General features: G+C 44.4%; 1 protein-coding gene across 4 annotated transcripts; it reads right to left on the bottom strand.

Moving 5' to 3' along the window:
- Positions 1 to 5090, bottom strand: nfyba (nuclear transcription factor Y, beta a). 4 transcript variants are annotated; one of them, XM_056424807.1, is made up of 7 exons: positions 5008 to 5090; positions 3571 to 3664; positions 3316 to 3446; positions 2283 to 2480; positions 1196 to 1274; positions 634 to 713; positions 1 to 548 (listed from the first exon to the last, which is right to left on the bottom strand). In XM_056424807.1, exons 2-7 carry the CDS (start codon positions 3662 to 3664, stop codon positions 516 to 518), a joined length of 615 nt encoding a protein of 204 aa, XP_056280782.1. In that variant the 5' UTR covers positions 5008 to 5090; the 3' UTR covers positions 1 to 515. The 4 variants fall into 4 exon arrangements, with proteins under 4 accessions (XP_056280782.1, XP_056280784.1, XP_056280783.1 ...); XM_056424809.1 differs by lacking the exon at positions 5008 to 5090 and adding an exon at positions 4948 to 4968; XM_056424808.1 differs by lacking the exon at positions 5008 to 5090 and adding an exon at positions 4705 to 4935.
- Between the last annotated feature and the right edge of the window lie 18464 nt (positions 5091 to 23554).

Genomic DNA, 23554 nt, shown 5'->3' with positions numbered 1-23554 from the left:
CACATTTTAAACATCACTTTTGAATTTTTATTCAAAGGATTGACATAACATTAAAGCACATGGTTCATCATGTTAACTTACAAAAGAGCTGCATGATCAGATGAGACAGTAACAACGGGCCTCCTCTCCGTTCAGAACAGAGGTGTTCCAAAATAAACATCCAACACAACACTTCCCATTATACCCCCCCCCCCTCCCCACACCGAGAAAGAAATGCATAAAAACAACACACGCTCACAAAAAGAAAAAAAACTATTTGACCACTAAGTCATGAAATAAGACTTGCCTTTAAAATAAAGCCTTGATTTCTCACAGCTGGTTTGGATGCACTCCAAAACATTTGGTACCTCACAACTAGGGACGACACCGTCTACTGAACAGGTAGTGATTCTCTGTACACGGGGGCTCTGAGACCCCCCCTCTCCTCCTCCTCCTCCCTGTCTGATGACCTCTACCCCGTGGCGGGGTCGGAGGTCACCCGGCCGCTGTGTTCAGGCTCGGGGGCGAAGGCCTCGTCATGAAAACTGGATCTGCTGCACGGTGGGAATCTGACAAAACAAAACACACACACACACAGATGTCAGTGGGAGCGCAGATCCCCCCCCCGACCGACGCATCATGTTGACGCGTTACCTGTTGATACGAGGTGGTGTACACCATCACGTTCTGCTGCTGGCCGTCCGCTGTGATGATCCCAGCTGGCAGTGGATTTGCTGACGAGGGCAGAACGATGCATATTAATGAGACCGAACAAAGCAGGGCTCATTAATAATGTCTCTATGTTTGTAGACGGTTGGATCAGACTGAGTGCCATTGATCTTTGAAAATGTATTTGTTATTATTGAGTTGGACTTATTATTAAAACTATTTAAATTAAATTTGTAACCATTTGCATTATTATTTTTGTATTCATTTAATTTAGATAGATTTTGTTTTATTACATTTGTGTTAATTATTAAGGATAAATGAATAAATGTGAGATCCAACTCACTGGCAGTGACACGCCTTTACCTACATTAATGCACACGCACACAAACACACACTTTTAAAGTGGCGGTCTGACACTTCAATCACTGTTTACGATGATGTAATGATTCCCGACAATGCACTGCCTTGAGAAACAAAAGGTTAAATAATAAAATAACTTCAAACTAAATATAATGTAGTATATATCATAATAAAATAAACATCTTACAGAAGCTGTCGTCTGTGAGCTCGTCTACCAGCCCGTCGCCCACCGCCACTCCAGGAATCCCCTTCTCTCCCTTCATGGCCTAAAAACAAACACCGGAGAAGAGACGTTACAGATGTGAGCTCAGCGGCATCTGGACTAAAGGTGGAGTCGACTACAACATTGGCCCGTTCCACTTCCGGGCCTTTACGGTCACATGTCGAAGCCTTGAAAATTAAGAGGGTAAAAACAGACATCAGCTTTATAAACGACAAAACAGTGTGTTGAGACTTATTTGAACCCGTTGTATCATCCGATTGTATTCTACACAGTTCAACACAAGTTGTGACTCTACCCAGGTTCTCGTTGAAGTTCCCAACACATCTGGCAACCCAGCTGCTTGGTGCTCTGTCTGTTGCCAGCTGGGCTGCTTTTAAAATCACAATGAGCAGAAAAGACAATGTTAGTAGGCAGACAGACAAATTGTGCCGTTTTTTAAAATTATTGTTATTTATGTGGTTAAAAAAACCTTCAGGCTTATTTTGTAATCATCCACCTTTTTTTATTTAGTTTTAAATGGGACACTGGGTTGTCTTAAGAGCCATTATTAGAATCAACGCCACCTCTAATCCTCTACTCTGATGAATAATCTGTGTTTCCACCCGCGGTGAGAGAGGAGAACCTGAGCTGTGACCCAGAACACAGGAGATCAGAATGTAGGGTTCCCTGGGTAAACAAAAAAAACAGCATCATACAGGTGTTGGTACATCTTAACTCCATCCATCCACGATCTCCTGCTGACTCTTGGCGGTTCACAGTTCTACCTCTGGGAGGCCCTGAGGCGTCCCAGGCCTGCCTGCTCTGGGTCCTACCCTCAGGGCCTGGAAAACCCAAAAAATGAATCATGGAGGAGGATCCTGATGAGACGGCCCTCTGGATGTCTGCGGTTGCTACGAGTGAGCCGATCCAGAAGCTCACGTCGGCCGCTCGTATCGCCGAACTCGTTCTTTTGCGCACGACCCCGGACGCCGAGATCCTCGGGCGACGGTCGGAACATAAAATCGGCGAATCAAAAGTTTCTGCCTTCCAGCTTCCTCGTTCTGCGTCTCACCTCTCTGAACTTCTGCAGGTAGAGCTTCAGGGGCTCCACGTACATGTCGAAGCCCAGCGTGGACATGGCGAACAGGATGTCCTCGCCGTTGATGGTCTTCCTCTTCTCCTGGTGGCAGCGCTCGCTCGCCTCCGACGTGATGAAGCTGATGAACTCGCTCACGCACTCCTGCACGCACTCCTTGGCGTCTTTCGCGATCTGCGGGGGCAAAAAAGCGGGGGGACAGATTCCTCAAGCCCACGAAGAAGGAGAACATTTTCTTAAAACATTTTTTACTCAGGATCGTCTCCTGTCCCTCAGGATGAAACAGCTTCAGGCCTTTTGGCAAAAAAAGATATGTCTGTCATACTGTTTGTAACTAACACAACCTTTGAAAGTAAATGTGCACCAGAGTGGGCAATGGAATACGTTTTCTTTGGCCACATGATGTGATGGGTCGCAAACACTTCAGGCACCTAAAGGGCTGCACTGAAGGACCACAAACGCACACAAAGCCTAATCAGGACGAATACGTGCAGATTGAGTTCAATAAAGCAAACTAGGAGCAGAAAACTGTTCAGAGAAGTGCTAATCTTAGCAGGTCATCGCAGCGACCCTGATAATGAGAAGGTCAAGTTATTCATCATAAAGCTCTTTTGACAGGAGTAACTATTACTACACCAGTGTTTCCCCTCCCATTCTATCAGGGTGGCGGCCCGCCCCCCTGAAATCTCCACCCGCCACCCTGTAATTTTCTCTATAGCGCCAGATTACAGCAGAAGTAATTTAAGGTCCCTTTTCTTAAAGAGCACATCTTTGTTTTTTTATTAAACTAAACGTCTGTTATTGATCGTATCTACACAACAGCATGTCATTTCTGTCTCTACGTGTCGCGTTAACACACCTCGGCTCTCCGTCCCGCGCGCCGCAGAGCTCTGATGCCGGCGTGTCTGCGCGCATCGGCGCTCGGCCCCGATGCGCAGACACGTGCACGCACACAGGTGAGCACACTCGCACTAGCTATTATTCCTTCCTGCCCCCCCCACACACTCACCTTTCCGGTCTGAGGAACAGCGTTCTTCATGATGCGAGCCACGTTGGCGATGGGGAGATAGATGTCCTGCTCCCTGAAGTTCTCCTTGATGCTGCCATCGTCGTGGTCATTCAGATTCTCGTCCCCGTCATCTGGAGCCAACAAACAAAACAACCGGCATTAGAATCGTCCGCTTGCGCCCCCTGAGCCTTAAAAAACAACAACACCGGCGGCGTCTGCTCTCTAGCGAGTCACAACGTTCAGCCTGCCCCTCACCGTCTTGGGATTGGAGGACGTAGTGACCGGATGCCATGTACTCCCCAGTGATGCCCAGCTGGGAGGCGTCGGTGGTCGAGCTGTCTCCGTCCATCTGCAGCACAAACAAAAGGTCTCATCTCAACATCTGGAGCAATACAAGTCACTCCATGGCATCATGTTGAAAGTTTAGGAGCAGATGATCTCCTTTGGAGTAGAATTACATGTTTTATTTCACTTAGAGCTGTAAAGTAAAGTGTGGATCTGCTGTGGGTTGACCGCTGTAAAAAAACGGACACGGATCATTTAAAGCTAAATAAAGATCGTAACATAACTTTTTTTGGATGACAAACTACTTTGATGTAGATTTTTTTTAAAGTGCTCAATCCCTAAAGAGCCCTCTCGTGGGCTGGTTGATGTGGTCCAGTAATACATGTTGTCATCCATGCACATGGATCCCTTATCTCTGCTTTACTTTGAGCAATGGTCAAGCTGTTACTGAAATGCATAACCCAACAGAAAGACCCTCTGATTCTCTGGGGGTCATGACACACGTGTGGCGTCAGAGCTTACATATGTTTTTCCATATTGGAAATTATATATTAGGAAAAATCGTGTTGACAAAATCAATCAGAGGAGGTTGCGATCGATCCAAGAAGTACCACTAAAAGGTGACTGCAGTTTCCAGCATCTCAAATGTAGGGATGTTCTTTGTCATATAAAGTACAATGGGTATCTACGTTTCCATTGTAAAAGGCTCCGACTAACGTCTGGATAGAGACATGTCCAGATGTTGACTCCCGCTACCGCTAGAGGCCTCCCCTCCCCCTGCCGCTCGGCTTCAACCGCCAGCTTATATGATGAAATGTTTAGCGGCTCATGAGAACACATTAAATATAAACAATAATCGGCACGACACCGGGATTGTGAGCCATCGTTAAATCTTTAAACCCCGTAGTGAGCTCAGTTTACATAAGCGACACGCTAACGTTACCGGTGTGTTTAGCTCGCGTGCTAACTAGCCGGCGTCTGAGACGTTTAGCGTTAGCTAACGTTTGCTATTACTGACTTGAACTAACGTGACGCTAACCAGCTGGCTGGTGTTCATTAAACACGCGCTGCAATGAGCCAGGCGGCTCTGCCGCGGGCTGTTACCTGCTGCGGTTAACCTATGCAGGTACATACTGCCCCGTGAGGACGTTCCCATTGTCCAAGTCTACCGCAACTCGCGCCTGTAGACGCGGCGTCGGCCTGCTCTTTGTCGTGCAGCACGGCGCGGGACGTGGCCGGGCCGAAATGTCTTAATAGTGGGTTTATTAAGTTTCACTCGCTGGATACTTCCTGATGAGCAGCCCTCATTCACTCAGACAACAAAGAAAAAATCAGACAGAGACGGACATTTCCATTCGAGCTAACGAGAAATCGGTTAGCAATCATTGGCCGGAGCCAGGCACAAACCTGCAATGAAGCCCTGGTTGGTTACCTTCCTGAGACGGCTGTTTGGTTGGACAGAAAATGGCTGCGAAAGGACCAGTCCCAGCGCGTAACCGCGGCTACACTACCGGTGCTCGCCGCTAGAGAGCCGTGCTGCGTTTAGGGACTCCTTGCAAGCTCCTACCTCGCAGGTTTAAAGTAAATTCAGTATTCGAAACAAGTGTAGTCGTAACTGTGAAAACGAGAAAGTACATATTTAGTTTAACAATCGAGGTTAATCAAAGCCCAGCACAGAGTCGCTGCACTTGGTTGTCACAGAATGTGTCGTTTCAGAAAGTGAACGAGTTCTCACCACCAACGCAACGTGTTTCGGTTGTAATCGCGCACTATTGTTCTTATAATTCCTACATTTAAGCCTGCACAAGAATGCAACTCTTCTCCCCTCGAAATTTCCCGCAAAAGCTTCACCGACCATCTGCTTTTCTCTCAAGAAACTGTCCAAAGTTGCCAAGTAAATGATAATAAACCGCCCGAAGTGTTGCATCTTAGGACCCCATATCGGCCCAAAGCCAATGACGCGAGTTACGTGAAGAAAACTGCTCAAAGAAGTTCCCACTTTAACGTCACCTCAGCCATTATTTGGCAAAAAAGATGTCCGTCTCAACATGTTTTGGTATCTTTAGGTTTCACGTAGTTAATTGTGTTTATTTGCTGTGAAGTGGTGAAGCGGTAACCTGTTTACCAAGACTCCCACAAAGGGAGTTATGATGTTTAAACAGTTTCACCACAAGATGGCGCCAAACTCTCTTAAGTCGTTATGCTTTTTTACTGTGACAAACAAACAGAATATTAAACATACAGTATGTAAACAAACAGCATTAACAAACAGTGTATTAAAAAACATCATATTCAACAAACATATAAACAAAAGTATGTCAAATCGAAGGTTAGTAATTCAGTGCCTCCTATCTAGTGTGATATTTGCTCATTGACAATCTGCATATAGTACTGTAGTGTGTGTTCAGTGATTATCACATTAATGTGTTCATGCTGATGAAGAGACTGGTGAAGAGGCTCTGGAGGAAAGCGAGACGATGGGGCTGGAGAACAAAACGCTTAACACCTTTCAATATTTAACTTCCCTCTTTCTCCTCTTCTCTCCTCTCTCCTGCTGGCTTGCGGGGAACCGTGTGGCCCCTCTCCCAGAGCCTGAAGAGGCTGGTGATGACCAATCATTCCTCCTCTCATGTTTCATACACACACTTTCTAATGACTTGTATTGCTGCTTGAAATGCCTCAACTTCCACTGAGATATTTTATTACATTTTGTCACCTTTCTTTTTATTTTGTTCTCCTCCTGGAAATAATTAACATCTTTTACAGTTTCAGTTCCAGGATAAAAAGTAGCACTATATCAGTCCTGTTGGGTTCACCGATCACCACCTCACCAGGTTTAAGGGTTAACTCATACCGATATTTTAATAATAAACTCCTGCAGGACAGCACTTTTTGTCAGAGCTTTAGGGTTCTTTGGCAGCAGTGGAGAATTAAAAAGGTTTTTTTCAGTTCGCTGTGGTGAGATGTCGGAAAGCTCATGTCGGGAAAGAACAGATATGTGTGTTCTGCCAGCAGTACACCCAGGGATGGATTAACCAACGGGCCTACCGGGCCCAGGCCCAGGGGCCCATGAGCTCAGGGGGCCCCTGGGCCTGAGCCTCCGCGCGTGACGTCGCTGTGATTAACATTGTATTGATATGAATATGATGATATGACACGATGCGCCGTAGCCGGTATATGCTGGGCTTAAGTCATTCATGTCAGTAACAAGGCCCCAATAATCCTACTCAGGGATGGATTACCGAACGAGCCTACCGGCACCAGGGGCCCCTGAGCTCAGGGGGCCCCTAAACCCAGGGGCCCATGAGCTCAGGGGGGCCCTGGGGGCCCATGAGAACATTGTATTGATATGAATATGATGATATGACGTCATTCATGTCAGTAACAGGGCCCGTCCTACTGGGGATGGATTACGAACGAGCCTACCGGCACCAGGGGCCCGTGAGCTCAGGGGGCCCATGAGCTCAGGGGCCCCTGGGCCTGAGCCTCCGCGTGACGCCGCTGTTATTAACATTGTATTGATATGAATATGATGATATGACACGATGTGCCGTATGCTAGGCTTAAGTCATTCATGTCAGTAACAGGGCCCCAATAGTCCTACTGGGGGATGGATTACCGAACGAGCCTACCGGCACCAGGGGCCCGTGAGCTCAGGGGCCCCTGGCCTGAGCCCGCCGTGACGTCGCTGTTATTAACATTGTATTGATATGATGATATGACACGATGCGCCATAGCCGGTATATGCTAGGCTTAAGTCATTCATGTCATGGTCATATAATTCGCGTTATGTTGTCTGCTCAGCTCCGGTATCGTTGTTCCATACGGACTGTTTTGTTAGCGATGTAATTTTTTTTAAATATGTAATTAAAAAAAATAACAAATAATAGATTTTTTTTTTTACTTCTTTTTTTTTTGCGGGTGGGGGGGGGGCCCTTGACACGTCCAGGCCCAGGGGCCCGTGGTTTCTTAATCCGTCCATGAGTACACCACAAACGCCACTGCTAAAATTAAGTCTGCTGTCAAGGATATCGAGGAAGGCTTCCACAGAGACCCGTATCCCAGTATGGGCCAAGTGCTGAAGGAGAGGTGTCAGGGGTAGCGTGGGGCAAGAGCTCATGTGCAGAGGAAGCAAGGCAGGGCTCCATTTAAGTGAAACAACTCTGGTTGGCGACAGGAACAAAGGCAGGCAATCTAGACAGTACAGCGACGCTATTACCGACAGGTACAAGGAGACTAACGAAGACACTACTAAAGACAACAATCCGACAGGGCACAAGGGAACGACTGGGACAATATATAATGGGGAAAGCAGGTGTACGGCATGAGACAACCACAAGACAGGAGTGGCTAAGGGCAGGTGAAGGGAATGAAACAATCAAGACACACGAGGGAACACACACAGACCAGGGCGTTACAAGAGGAGGTTGGAGTTTAGCTCTTTCCTGCAAGAGGGGGTGAAGGGAGCTCTGGTCAGGTCTCGCTTTCTCCAGCTGAAGGACATGGACGGCCTTCTTTTTCAACCTGGAGAGATCGGCGGCGCAGAGGAAGCAGATGACCTGCTCGAAGCTCCCAGGAGGTAGGAGGACCACGACCAGAGGGAGTCGAGACGAGACCAGACGAGACCTTTGCTGTGGCTTTCAACACTGCTCCATTCGTGCGAGGGGAGTCAGTATGGAGGATCCCGTAATGGTTCTCAAGGGACAGTTAAAAGATTGACTCAGGGTGGAACGCTCATATTACCAGGCTGTGGACAATGTAGAGGCCTTTAGGGACAAGTGGGCTACTGGAAGCATGTTATGCTCGGGTGCTGGAGGATTTTTTTAATATTGTGGGTTTTTTTGGCTATTTTTGTTTGTTTATTTGACTTTTTTCAACAACAAAAATTTCAATTATGTTTTAGAGTTTTTTTTCCTGTTCGTGGAATAGTGAAATAAAGGACTTTTTAAAAACCTCTCTTCTCATTCTCTAGGAAAAGCCATCAAAAAATCTCAGCAACACAGCTGGACATTGAAAGAGGAAAGTATGGATTATCATTAGTGGCAAAAACTATGATCAGGGATCTATAAGTTATATTTACTCCCTTTTTTTCTGCTTCACTGAACCATCTGTGACTCTGAACCACGATCAGAACTGTGAGTTCGACTGGCAACAACCGGCCCACCATATCTGCTCCTGGGGAACATCAGAGGACTTACATTGATGTTTTTTAGCTACTGCTAGAAGCTGGGAGATCATACCTAATGGCATTGCACAGTAATGCTTATAGAACATATCCAAACGCTGATGGTGTCATTACTCTCTACCCAATACAATGAGCAAGCAACATTTACTTTAAAACAGAAAATGGCTCCATTTCCACTTTAAAATGCACTTGGAAAGGCGAGACCTTGGTGTGATCTTGATAGAGACGCTCCCAGCGGGTCAGGATTCAATCAGACCTTCAGAACCAGTTAAAGATTACTCCGTAACTTGGAGGGATGTGAACACCTCCTCCAGCACAGACCCTTTGATGACTTATAGATCAAACCCAGATCACCACACAGAAGATGGGCCTTTGAGCTGCGGTCCATAAGACAATGAATATATATGAATATATATATATATATATATATATATATACAGGGAGGAATGGGTTACAAATGTCTATCAAAGACACAAAGGACCCAATCGCCTGTACAGTCAAACTCGGGTGAAAAGATGCTGTGTGCATCTTCAAGTTCCTCTATTGCTGACCAGCTGTTTTAGCAAAATACACATTAGTGAGGAGTTGTGCATGTTCGGAGGGACCAGAGCTGAGCAGAGAACCACAAACAGGAAGTACACTTTCTCTCGTTCTGCCCCAAACGGTAACACCAATTCAATTCAATTCAGTTTATTTGTATAGCCCATTTTCACAAATTACAAATTTGTCTCAGAGTGCTTTACAATCTGTACATATAGACATCCCTGTCCCAAAACCTCACATCGGATCAGGACAAACTCCCAAACAACCCTTCACAGGGAAAAAAAGAAGAGAAGAAACCTTCAGGAGAGCAACAGAGGAGGATCCCTCTCCAAGATGGACAGGTGCAATAGATGTAATGTGTACAGAAGGACAGATTTAGAGTTAAAACAGATTCAATGAATATGACAGAGTGTATGAATAGTTCATCTCAGGGAGGGAAACACACACCTGGACAGATTTAGAATTTGGTGGTGAAAAGTCACTTTGACCACAACAAACGTGGATACACTGAACACCTATCTCCTCTTCTCTCTACTTATGGATGAATTTTCATCTCTCCATCCCACATAACTAACTCTGCTTCCTCCCCGGAGTCCTTGTGATTTCACGTCTCATAGGGTCCAGGACCTGGCTGGGTCTGATGCCATGGCCCTGCTGATGCCCCGCCCACTCCTCCTCTCTACCTCCATCTGCCTGATGGATCATGGAGGTCTGGATCGTGGTCCATGCCTACTAGCAACTATTCATACACTCTGTCATACTCATTGAATGTGTTGTAACTCTGTAATGATTCCTACTGTACACACCACATCCATTCTTCATGGCCATTCTGGAGAGGGATCCTTCTTTCCTTTTTTTTTCATCCTGAAAGGGTTTTTTCTGTTTCTTGGGAGTTTTTCCGGATGTCGTATGTGTACTGATTGTAAAGCCCTCTGAGGATAATTTTTGATATCGGGCTAATTGTAAGGTATTCTCGAAACTGGGCACTCTGCAGATGGTGGAAAAACAGGCTTCCGGACGCGCATGGATTAAGTTATCAACATTTAATGGCAAGAAAAGTGAAACAAACATTCAAAGCACTCTCCTACTCCCGGCGCCGGCTGCAGGCTGCACCTGGGAGACACAGCCTGCCGCGTCACAGCCTACCTGAGAAAGAGAAAGATCCCTCTACAAACACGCAGTCATATACTCTTCCTGTTTCCGGTCCAATGTCACTTCCGGTTCCAGTCGCTTTAACAATAAGATTCCCGTCTTGGTTTTGACTGCATTAAAAGTCACCTTCACAATAAAAGTCTCTTGTTATTGTAAGTCACTTCACGGAATTCAACCGGCTTCGTCAATCTATAATACGAACATACAGTCACTCTCATGCAATATACATTAATTCTTGCCATTTACATTTGCATAGAGTAAACATTACCCCTATGCTTCATAATACATTAATAACAATATTCTCCTTAATATTGTCTATTATAATATCTTTCTATATGTATTAATTTAAACCATAAGACCTCTGCAGATGTTATCAAAATAAACTATTACAACTTAACAGGCTATACAAAATAAACTGAATTGAATTGAACGAACCACATGTGTTGCCATAACTCAATAACAATATGACAATTATGACAATTTTGCAAATCATTATGAATTGGGACAGATGTGGAATGCGAACTGCACCTTGACTGGTGTCTTTTCCAACTAAAAGGAACTCATTTTAGTTCATTCTTATGTTGATGAGGTTTCATCATCTTCCAGAAGACTTTGATACGTCGCACATGTCCGGTTCTCTTTTGGTCTTCCTGTGAAGGGTTCAGAGAACGGAGAAAGCAGCCGGCATGGTTGTAGATCCACAGTCATTCATTTTAGATTGTGGATGGAAGGACGACTTACCCGGTGAACTGTGTCTTTGTGTGTCTTCATTGTCTTTGTGTGTCTTTGTGTGTCAAGTCCTGCTCATCGTTGGTAATGAAAGCTTCACCGGCATCATTGGCCTGGAGCATGTTGGGTGCAGTGCGTTAAATGTCTGCACAATCTTTTTGACCGGGGAGTGTGTGTGTGTGTGTGTCTTCGTCTTCGTGTGCAGGTCGGGCAGCATCCTGGTGAGCGATCAGACCAGCGTAGATCATATTAACGCCATAGGATCGGTGCAGCATGACCCTATCCCCTCCACCTTGGTGCATGCTGGGACATTGCTGGCCCGCCGCCTCTACGATGGAGACTTGGTACGCAGTCTGGAAACAGTTTTCGCTGGTTGTGTACACTGGTTGTGTACACTGGTTGTGTACGCTGTGCGTCAACCAAGCGCTACAGATGAGAAAATAAAGATGTAATTGATTGAAGCTGATATCATTTTTCATGTTCACTGTTGAGCTGACTGCTGGAATATGCTGCCTGTGGCCTGTCTGAGGGGAAAGCCAATTTAATACTTGGAGAAGCCCGTGTGGAGGTCACACACACACACACACACATACACTTGGACATCCACAAACACTTACACACAAAGGCACGTGCACAGACATTTTGGGGGGCAGGTGCTCAAAGCAAAAAAAGGGCACCCATTGCCAAAAATGTTTTGTGACAGAGTTGAAGCATAAGTAGTGAAGCTGTCCTCGACCTGCGTTTCCTCTGGGCAGCATCAGACCGCTAGCTTACATTTTCTTTATGAATAAAGATGAATTATTATATGGCAACAACAGTACAAGCGTTCTGATTGGCTAATGGGTCGTCATGCCAGACACGTATTGCCTCCTCGCTGGTCTGATACGGATCTGTCTTGCCCTCTGACGTCATTTTCTAAATGAGCGATATTGATAAACATGCACAGCCAAGAAGAAATTCAGAAGCAGCGAAAATATGTTATTGAAAGTGATGAAGACTAGAAACTGTAGTTTGAATCACTTGTGATGTTAGCCTACTTTAGTGTAAATTAAAACTATTTTAGCTGAGCCGTGTTGTCCGTTTTCTATAAGATTTATCGTTGTAAGACTGGACCAGATCAAACAAAGAGATACATAACACATAAAACAATGAGGCACAAGGATAGCATGACACTGAGAGCTAGCATTGTTAGCATAGTTTAGCTGCTATTTTCTAGCTGTGAATTCTCTTGACATTTATAAACATACTTTCAACATACTTTCGAAATTGTCTAAACAGCATTTATACAACACAAAGAAGATGCCTGCCTGTATATCTCTCCCTCTCTCTCTTCATTAAGTTTATGACGTCAGTAAACAGCTGGACAAGGCTTTGAAATCACGGATTTCGGTAGTTTTTTGTTTGTTTATTTTTTAGGAAACAACATCATGTTTTCAGCAGCGCTAATGTTGACGGAATTTAATTAATCACCGAACAACGTCAGGGGACAAACAACGTCATGACCTGTGTGTCAGAGAAGGACATGCACCCGTTTGGCGTGGCGCGAGGAGTATTGCGCGAGCGCTAAGAGGAGGAGGAGGGAGGGGCGACATTTTCACAAGAGCTCAAATAAACTGATATCAAAAAACATTTGGGGGGAATTGATGTCAGAGAGAGTAACTTTTATTCTTAAATACTGTTGATGGGCTCCAGGCACTTTTCTCATCCAGGGCAAAATAGCAGGTACTTGAGCACCACTAGGGGTCTATCTGAGCATGTGCCTGTACACACACACACACACACACGTACACACACATACACGCACACACACACACACACACACACACTCACACTCACACTTACAGACACAAACTTCCACACACCAACACGTATACACATACATACACACATACGCACACGCACGCACACACAGTCATCTGCCACATCTCCGACCATGTATGGCTTATTTATTTTTTGTTAATAATACCCTAATATTGTTTGTATACTAACATTAAATGAAATAATGATGTGTGAAGTGAAATGTTTTGCTCGTGTTGTTGCATTCTCTCTAACTCTCAGTTCCTCTCAGCGTCTTTCAGCTCGTTGTTTTGGTTTTACTGCATCGCCACTGTTTTGTGGTTACGTAATTCAATTCAATTCAATTCAGTTTATTTGTATAGCCCAATTTCACAAATTACAAATGTGTCTCGGAGTGCTTTACAATCTGTACACATAGACATCCCTGCCCCAAAACCTCGCATCGGACCAGGAAAAACTCCCAAATAACCCTTCAGGGGGAAAAAAGGGAAGAAACCTTCAGGAGAGCAACAGAGGAGGATCCCTCCAGGATGGACAGGTGCAATAGATGTAATGTGTACAGAAGGACAGATTTAGAGTTAAAATACATTCAATGAATATGACAGAGTGTACGAATAGTTCATAGTAGGCATATTCCACGATGGAGACCTCCAGGATCCATCAGGCAGATGGCGGTGGGGAGGAGGAGGGTGAGTCTCAACAGTGGGCGGAGTCTCAACAGGATAGTGGCGTAGTCAGTAGCAGGAATTCCACGACCCAGACCTCGATGATCCATCAGGCAGATAGGATCTATGCCGTCTCATAGGGTCCGATGACCCCATGAGACGTGAAGTCAAAAGGACTCCGGGGAGAAAGCAGAGTTAGTAACGTGTGATTGAGAGATGAAAATTAATCCCTAAGGAGAGAAAAGAGGAGATAGGTGCTCAGTGCATCCTAAAACGTCCCCCGGCAGCTATAAGCCTATAGCAGCATATCAAGGGGCTGGACCAGGTGAACCTGATTCAGCCCTAACTATAAGCTCTGTCAAAGAGGAAGGTCTTAAGTCTACTCTTAAATGAGGTGACTGTGTCTGCCTCCCGGACTGAAGGTGGAAGCTGGTTCCATAAAAGAGGAGCTTGATAACCAAAGGCTCTGGCTCCCATTCTACTTTTTAAGACTCTAGAACTACAAGTAGTCCCGCATTTAGTGAGCGCAGCTCTAGTGGGCAATATGGTACTACAAGCTCCTTAAGATATGATGGTGCATCACCAATCAAGGCTTTGTACGTTAAGAGAAGAATTTTAAAAGTGATTCTTGATTTTACTGGGAGCCAGTGCAGAGCAGCTAGTGCAGGAGTGATGTGATCTCTTTTCTTAGTTTTAGTGAGAATACGAGCTGCAGCATTCTGGATCAACTGAGGGACCTAAGAGACTTATTAGAGCAGCCTGATAATAAGGAGTTGCAGTAATCCAGTCTCAAGTAACGAACGTGAACCAATTTTTCTGCATCTTTTGAAACAAGATGTGCCTTATTTTGAAATATTACGTAGATGAAAGAATGCAGTCCTTGAGATTTGCTTTACGTGGGAGTTAAAGGACAAGTCCCGATCAAAGATCACGCCAAGATTCTTTACAGTGGTGTTGGATGCGAGGGCAATGCCGCACAGAAACCACATCACCAGATAATTGATCTCTGAGGTGCTCAGGGCCGAGTAAAATTACTCGGTTTTGTCTGAGTTTAACATCAAGAAGTTGCAGGTCATCCATGTTTTATGTCTTTAAGACATGCTTGAATTTTACTTAGTTGGTTGGTTTCCTCTGGTTTTATCGATAGATATAGTTGAGTATCATCTGCATAGCAATGAAAGTTTATGGAGTGTTTCCTGATAATATTGCCCAAAGGCAGCATGTATAAGGTAAATAAAATTGGTCCAAGCACAGAACCTTGTGGAACTCCGTGACTAACGTTGGTGGTTATCGAGGCGTCTTCGTTTACAAATACAAACTGAGATCGATCTGATAAATAGGATTTAAACCAACTTAGTGCCGTGCCTGAAATGCCAATCGACTGCTCCAGTCTCTGTAATGGGATGTCATGGTCAATGGTGTCGAATGCAGCACTAAGGTCTAACAAGACCAGTACAGAGATGAGTCCTTTATCTGCTGCCATTAAGAGGTCATTTGTAATTTTCACCAGTGCTGTCTCGGTGCTGTGGTGTTTTCTAAATCCTGACTGAAACTCCTCAAATAAACAATTATGATGTAGAAAGTCACACAACTGATTTGCGACCACTTTCTCAAGGATCTTGGAGAGGAAGGGGAGGTTAGAGATCGGTCTGTAGTTAGCCAACACCTCTGGATCCAGAGTGGGCTTCTTCAGGAGAGGTTTAATGACAGCTACTTTGAAGGAATGTGGTACGTGGCCTGTTAGCAGGGACAGATTGATAATATCTAATAGAGAGCTGCCAATTAAAGGCAAAACGTCTTTAAGCAGCCTCATCGGGATGGGGTCCAAGAGACAGGTAGATGTGTTAGAAGTAGAAACCCTTGAAGATAATTGGTCATGGTTGATGGTAGAAAAGCCATCCAAATATACACCAGGGCATAGAGCGGTTTCCAAGGCCATTCCACTTGAGGACAGATTGGCACTGGTTAAGGGCAAGAGATTATTAATCTTGTCCCTAATAGTTAAAATCTTTTCATTAAAGAAGTTCATAAAGTCACTACCACTGAGGTCTATAGGAATGCTCGGCTCCACAGAGCTGTGACTCTCTGTCAGCCTGGCTACAGTGCTGAAGAGAAACCTGGGGTTGTTCTTATTTTTCTCTATTACTGATGAGTAATAGGCTGCTCTCTGACAGAAGCCAATCGAGTCCAACAATGAGATGAATGCAGCACCTAGGCAATCATTATCAACATCCACATGGATATTACAATCTCCTACAATAATAACTTTATCAGTTTTAAGAACCAAACTTGATATAAATTCAGAAAATTCAGTAACAGTCCTGACGTAACACTGATGTCTCTGTAATGACTTGCATATTCAAACAAGACCATCGGCAAGAAGTCTGGCTGGTTCTGTCCAGTTATCCTGAACACTTGACATCGGGTCTGGTTCCCCGCTTAAAGCCGTCTGGGGTCAACGCCACAGCAGCAGATTCAAATGAGTCATTCCTGCTCTGAATTATTCATGGTTAATATTTAATAAACCCCACAGTCCATCTCTGTAGAGGCTGACCCGAGGACACGCGAGTGGGTTAATGCTTTACATTTCCTAAACTTGATTAACAACGTTTTTATGTTTAAAAGCACCCTCTATTCCTTTTTTTTTAAATTTTTTTAATAATCCCCCGGGATTCGAGGAAACACCAAATTACCGTTTAGAGGTTTCCCCCCCCTGGTTGTTTCCCCAAAAATTGAATTGGTTATTTTGGGCCCCGCCCCCCGACCTTTCTCCCTTCCTTTTGGGGAATAAAATCTTTTGTCAAACAATAAATTTCCCCCCATTGGGACCTCCCTTTCTTGTCCTCACGTTTTGATTCCACCCCAGGTCCCCTCTTTCTTTACCAGGTTTTTTAACCCCTTTCCCAAAAAATGTTTATAAAAGGGATTTTTATTCCGGGGTTAAAAAGGGCGGGTGTGTAAAGTAAATTTAAAAAACCCTTTTAAAGGAAAATTGAATTTTGGTATGGCATAAAAAATAAACTTTTTTTTGAATTATTTTTTTAAAAATTCCTTTTCCCCTGCTTTAAAAATTACAAAATTGAAATTTAAGTTTTAAAATCATAAAAAAATTTTTTTTTATGGATTTCCCCCTTCGTTTATATTTTTATTTTTAGCTTAACATTAAAACAATGTTGAGTCTGGCCCAATTTTGATAAAACCCCCCCTGTTCTCAAATTGAAGGGGGAAAAACGGAAATAAGGACTTTTAAACTTTAAAAACAAAGATGGGCCTCACCGTGGGAACTTTTCTGCCCCCTTTAAGTTTGGTTTTTAGCTTGGCCCCCCCAAAAATTAATTTAATTTGGTTTTATAAAAAAGGGCAAAAAGGTTTTTTTAAACAATGGTTAAAACGGTTTTAAAAACTCTGGCCACTGCCCTTCACGACCCGGGTTTGGGGGTTTTTCCCTTAAAATTTATTGTAACAACGGAGGGATTATGGAAAATTCCCCCAAATTAAACTGGGCCATCCCCCCTTTTTTTTTAGGTTTATCTGATGAAAAACCTTTGTTTTGTTTCCCTTTTTTATATTTTCTTTTAAAATTTTCCCAAAGTTTTTAAAACCAATTTCTTTCCGGGTTTGGGTTTGGGTTTTTTTTTGGGGGCCCTTTTTGGGGGTTTTTTTTTTCTCGTTTTACCCCGCTCTTTGTTTTAAAATTTTCGTTCTGCACATAAAATCGATTATTCATGGTCATTTTTTTTTTCCCCCAGGGGCCGAGGCTTTTTTTTTCTTTAAATCAAAACATGCTCTTTTTTTGGCTTAAATTATTTTCCTATTTTGCCGTTAAAAAATTTTAATATGTATCTTTAGGGAAAGGAAAAAGGGCAAATTTTTGCCATTAAAATCCAAAAACCCCCTTTTCCTTTAAGGGGTTAGCCCGTTTTTTTCTCAAAACCCCCAAAAAAAGTCGGGGTTTTGGCCAACTTTTAATGAACTTCTGGGTTTCCTCGACCACCTTGGCTTTGAAACTCCTGTGGGGAAAACCAGGATTTAAATTTGAAAAGGGACAAAGGTTTATCTCCTGGGGGTTTTTTCTTTAAAAACCCCCCAGAAAATAATTATAAGGGGCCAAAAGGTACTTTCCCCTTTTAATTTTTTTCTCCCGTTGACGCCAGGGGCAGGGGGGTTGTTATTTTACCCGGTTTGGCCCTTTACCCTTCAATAGGGCAACAAACCAAAATTTGAATATCACTTTAAAATAAAATTAATTCATTTAAAAGGCTTAAAGGTTTCCCAAATTTTTTCTTTTGGTTATATAATTAGTATGTTATGTTCTTTAGTCAAAAATCAATTCTAAACTCCCCAAAATCCCTGTGAAAGGTTTTTTTGCTTTTGATTTTTCCCACACCAAAGCCAGATAAGTTTTTTTTTTTCCGTCTTACTTAAATTTTAAAAATAATTTTTCCCATACTCTTGGGAAATTTTGGGGGTTATTAAATTGGGAAAATAAATTTTAATAACCCCGAGAAATTTAACCCTTTTTTGAAAAAAAATTGAAAATTTTGTTATGGGTAATTTTTTTACAAAAGTTTAATATAACAAAAATTATAAAAAAAAAATAATCAAAAATTTTTCAGGAACGGCCTTAAATTCCTAAATTAAAGGGGTTTTATCAATTTTAAAATTTTTTCTTCTTTGTTATTCCCCTTTCTTTTGAAAATTTTTTGGTTTTTTTTTCAGTTTCCCCCCCCGGGGTTTTTGTCCTGCTCCAGGGTTTTAAAAAATGTTTCTTAACTTTTTTCGATTTTTTCGGGTTCTTATCTTTTTTTTCCCCTTCTGGAATTTACTTCCTCCTCTTCCCACTTTTTTTCAAAAATTTTTCCCAAAATTTTTTCCCCACAGGTTTCCCCCAAATTTTTTAACCCAAAACAAAAAACCCCCAAAACCCAAAAAACCCCCCCCCACCCCAAAAAAAAAACCAAAAAAAAAAACCCCAAAAACCCCCCCAACCCCCCCCCACCCCCCACCAAAAAAGCCGGGGGCAGCCCCTGTCCCCCCCGCCCCCCTCAGGGAAGCATCTGAGTGAGCGAGAATGGGGCCGTTTTCATGGTAAATCCAATTTTAAACCTTTTTTTTCTGTCCTTTTAAAAAAAAAAAATAGCCCCAAAAACCAACCCCTTTTTTTGGTTTGGGTTTTGGGGTTGGTTTTGGTTTGTTTGGGTGGTTTTTTGGGGTTTTGGTTTTGGTGGGTGTTGGGTTTTCCCTTTCGGGTCTTTCCAAAATTTAAAAAATTTGTTTCCCTTTTTTGTCTGCACTTTTGGTTTGGGGTTTGTCTTAATTGTCCCCTGTCGAAACCCGGGGTTTTTTCGACCATGACCTTGGCAAAAAATTTTTCCCGGGGTTTTTGGGTTTTTCCCCGGGCCCCCGGGGTTTGGGGGGTTCTGCCAAACCTGGGCTTTTTTTTTTTTTCCCCGGCTGGTCCCCGGGTTTTTAAATTCCCAAAAGAGGGTTTGGCCCCGTCCCCTCTTGGTTTGGGGCCCCGGTTGGGCTCTTTTAGTCCTTGCCCGGGCCCGGCCCTCCGGAATTACCCCCAAGTCCTCCTCAATTGGGGCGGGCCCATGACCTTTTAACTTTTAAGGGGTTTGGGGCTTTTGTGGCCCCGGTTGGTTCCCTTTCTTTAAACCCCGTTCTTGGCTGTTTTGGTTTTGGGTTCTGGAGGCCTTGGGTGGCCCGGGGGGTGTTTTGGGGTTTCGGTTTTTGCAAAAGGGCCCCCCTTTAGGGTTTAAAATTTCAAAAACAAAAGTTTACGAAGTCAAACTAAAGGGGATTTACTTTCTTGAAAAGGGGGTCATCAAACGGTTTTTAACCCTAATGGAAAAAACACTAGTCAGGCGCTTTTCAGAAAAACCCGGCCCCCCGTAACCCGGCAGAGCCCCTCCAAAATCTACGGGAGGTTTGTAAAAGGGGGAATTAAAAAACCTTTTTTCCCATACCTGGCCAATCCGGATGGCCCGGTTTATTGTAAGTTTGGTAAACCCTGTCACATAAACATATCCACTTCTAACCAACCCAACCCACCACCTCACCGGGAAATCTCCCTCCTATTACCCCTAAAACCTAAACCCACCTTCAAACCACCCCAAACCCACCCCCAAAAAAACCCCACACACCCAACAACGGTAAACTTGGGTGCTTTTTAAGGGGGCCTGGGATTCCGCGGGCCCGGGTAAACTCTACCCTCAGGACCAAAAATCTGACCCCTTGTGGGGCAAGGAGGGGGAAAGGCGGTTTAGGCGCATTTGGCCAAAATTAAACACCCAAACGGCCGAACAGTCTTCAGCTGGGGGAAACTCCACACCAGCCCAAACCCACACACCCACACATTTTGGATGGATTACCTTTTGGTTGAATGGGTTTGGAAAACCAGAACAAAATAAAGAAACCCGTGGCCTAGAAGGGTTAAAAGAAAATGCCCTTTAAAGGGGGGCCCCCCGGTTGCCGAAGCAACATTTCCTTTGGTTTCAAAGGGCCCAACTTCAAATTTTCCCAGTTTCAAAAAATAGGTTTAAAACCTAAAAAAAACTTTTTTAAAGAAGGGGAAAGGGAAGGTGGCTGTGGAAAAATGTTTTAAAAATCCATGGACAAATTTTACAAGGTAAATTTAATATTCGGGGTTACATGGCAAGGGAAGTTTCAAAGAGTGAACCCCCTTGAAAAGATTAACCACTGAAAGCCCAATCTTGTTGGGAAAAAGGGGGAAAAATTCCTGACAAAACCACTTGGGCCAGAACATGGGGTTTTTGGAGCCCCTAAAACCCCCTTTACGAGAGAAAGGCTTTTTCAGAAACAGGCAACCAAAAAAGGGCCACCCCTGAGGCCCCAACGGGAATCCAAACGTCTTGTACTGGGGAATGGACGACCAGTTTGAATTTAGCCCAGTGGTGCCCGGGAGGGCCCCCCCAACCGGTTTTGGGCCTGGGTGGGCCCCCGCTGGAATCTAATCTTTGCCCTTTAACCCCTGACCCACTCAAAAGGCCGCACCCGTTTTTGGTTTTGGGCCCGCTTCGGGATAAAGGGGTGGGTTTTTGATTTGGCCCGGAAAAAAAAAAGGGTGGAATTAATCTCTAAAAAAAGGCCCAGGCCTGGGGGGGAGAGAGTTTTTCAAAATTTTTTGTTTTGAGATAAAACTTGCCTGATCAGATTCTATTCCTGGGGGGGCGCTTTTCGTCTTTTTTTCCCCCCGCCTTTCCCTCGCCTTGCCTTCCGGAAGGTAAGCCATATGCCTTTTTGCCGCAAACGTTGAACGTACCCTAAACCCTTTGGGGCATCCACCCGCCATAAACGGCCGGGGATTGGAATTAATGGGACTAGTGTCTATTTTGGAAATTTTGAAAAAAGTCCCCCGGGGGGTCCATTTAAGGCCTTAAAATAAAAAATGCGAAGAGCAACAAACGTTTAAAAAATTCCTTTGAATTAAAAAATCCTAAACTCGTTTTTTTGGAGTTGGTGGGCCACTGGGAATGACATTTCGCGGACCAGGATATTTTTTATGTGTGCCAAGGACGGGGGGAATCGGCACGGCTGGGCAAGCCCTCTTAATTAGTGGGTCTTTTAACCCCAAAACCCCCAAAACCCCTCATAGGCCACATTTTTCTTCATGGATGGTCACCAGAAACGCGTTGTTGAACTTGAACACTGTTCTTGCTACTCCCGGATGGCACGTAAAGCACAGATGAGTGAGCCCAGTGGATGACCTTGGAGTGAAGAGCCTCAGGAACAAACAGCAGATTGTTGGGACACTCGCTAGGCGCTGGATTCATGACATTTGCCTCTTTAACGTCTGACTCCCCTTCGCAGGAAAAGGCTCCGATCACCCGGTTAAGTGGAAGGATGGTCTTGGGCGCTACCGCAAGTGGTTCGGGAGCGTAAGACGAGACAAAGCATCGGGTTTTGATTCTGAGACCCGGACGAAAAGAGAGTGTGAAGTTGAATCTACTAAAGAAAAGTGTCCACCTGGCCTGACGGGAGTTGAGACGCTTAGCCTTTCTTATATATTCTAGATTCTTGTGATCTGTCCAGACTAAAACGGTTGCTCTGCACCCTAGCCAGTGTCTCCATTCCTCGAGGGCAGCTTTTACAGCTAACAATTCCTTGTTTCCCACGTCATAATTCCGCTCTGCCGTTGTCAACTTCCGCGACAGGTAAGCACATGGATGCATCTTGTTGTCTTCTGCAGAACGTTGAGACAGTACTCCTCCCATCCCTCAATGGAAGCATCCACCTCGACCATAAACTGGCGCGCTGGGGATCTGGAATGGTGAGTATGGGAGCTGATGTGAATCTATCTCTGAGAAGTTTGAAAGCAAGATCCGCCTGGGGGTCCACTTGAAGGGAAACCTTAGGAGAAGTCAGAACATGCAGAGGAGCAGCAACAGAACTGAAATTCTAATAAACTTCCTATAGAAGTTAGCAAATCCTAGGAACTGCTGAACCTTTTCCTGGAGTCTGGTGTGGGCCACTGGGATACTGCACTGACTTTCGCAGGATCCATTTGGATATGATTAGGTGAGACTATGTATCCTAAGAAAGACACCTCTTCTGTGTGGAACTCGCACTTCTCTGCCTTGACATATAGCTGATTATCCAGTAGTTTCTGCAAAACTTGGCGGACATGGTTAACATGAGATTTAGCGCCTGGGGAGAAAATCAGTATGTCATCCAGATACACAAACACTGAAATATTCAAGAATTCCAAAACCTCATTCACAAAAGCTTGAAAAACAGCGGTGCATTGCACAGTCAAAAAGGCATTACCAAGTACTCATAGTGACCATTCTGAGTGTTGAATCCAGTCTTCCACTCATCCCCTGTTTATTCTAACCAAGTGATATGCATTTCTTAAATCCAACTTGGTGAATATCTTGCCGTTGAAGCAGTTCAAAAGCAGATGACTTGAGTGGCTGAGGATAGCGGTTCTTCACCGTAATGTCATTTAGTGGACTGTAGTCTATGCAAGGTCTCAGACCCGTCTTTCTTTTTCCACAAAGAATCCCGCCCGCTGGAGACGATGAAGGACGGATAATCCCTGATTTGAGTGAAGAGGAGATGTATTCATCCATTGCTGTTCTCTCAGGTCTCGAAATCGAGTAAAGTCTCCCGTTGGGAATGGGGCTCGATGCGAGATCAATGGGACAGTCAAAATCTCGGTGAGGAGGTAGCGACAAGGCTTTAGACTTGTTAAAAGCTTCTTTTAAATCATGGTAACAGGAAGGTACCTTCTGTAGATCAGGATAGTCAGGGTGATCTATAATGATCCTACTAGAGTCTGTTGGTGCATTAACAGGTTGCGAAAGTTTACACCTGCCCTTACAATCCTCTCCCCATTCCTTAACTTTCCTGAAGGCCAGTCTATGTGAGGATTGTGGATCTTCAGCCAAGAAACCCCAAAATAATCGGGTACTGATTCGACTCAAAAATATGAAATTGCATGCTCGGTATGGTCCTTATTTATAGTAATCCGTATGGGCTCAGTGCAATGGGTAACTGTGAACAACAAGCGCGCCTCGCACTGGCACTAACAGGATGAGATAAGCGGGACAGTTTTTATCTTTAGCTGTTTGACTAGGCCCCAGTCTATAAGGCTTTCGTCAGCCCTGAGTCTATTAACACACCCTGGTCAATGGTCTGATTGTTAATACAAATGTCTACCTGAGTAACAGGTCGAGGAGGGAAGTCTCGGGAAACTTGCTCACCAGCGCCTCCTTTGACTGGTGAGCACGATCTTTCCCGGCACGGCGAGTTGATGACCGGCTGGCCGCAGTAGAAACAGCAACCCTCCGTGACGGCGCTGCCTCTCCTCCAGAGAAAGCCTGGTTCTTCCAAGCTGCATGGGTTCACCGGTCAT

The sequence above is a fragment of the Pseudoliparis swirei genome, chromosome 10 (genome assembly GCF_029220125.1).
Source record: "Pseudoliparis swirei isolate HS2019 ecotype Mariana Trench chromosome 10, NWPU_hadal_v1, whole genome shotgun sequence".
Lineage (NCBI taxonomy): Eukaryota > Metazoa > Chordata > Actinopteri > Perciformes > Liparidae > Pseudoliparis > Pseudoliparis swirei.
Note: the sequence above shows the minus strand (reverse complement) of the source record. Positions and strands in the feature narration are given on the sequence as shown.

What these genes read in the sequence shown, in the direction of transcription:
- nfyba (XM_056424807.1), bottom strand. Translation starts at nt 3,664, where the DNA reads ATGGACGGAGACAGCTCGACCACCGACGCCTCCCAGCTGGGCATCACT. An exon ending in ACCTGCAGAAGTTCAGAGAG is followed by an intron (nt 1,275 to 2,282) that starts GTGAGACGCAGA and finishes GTTTGTTTTTAG; the next exon opens with GCCATGAAGGGAGAGAAGGG. An exon ending in GCTCACAGACGACAGCTTCT is followed by an intron (nt 714 to 1,195) that starts GTAAGATGTTTA and finishes TGCCCTCGTCAG; the next exon opens with CAAATCCACTGCCAGCTGGG.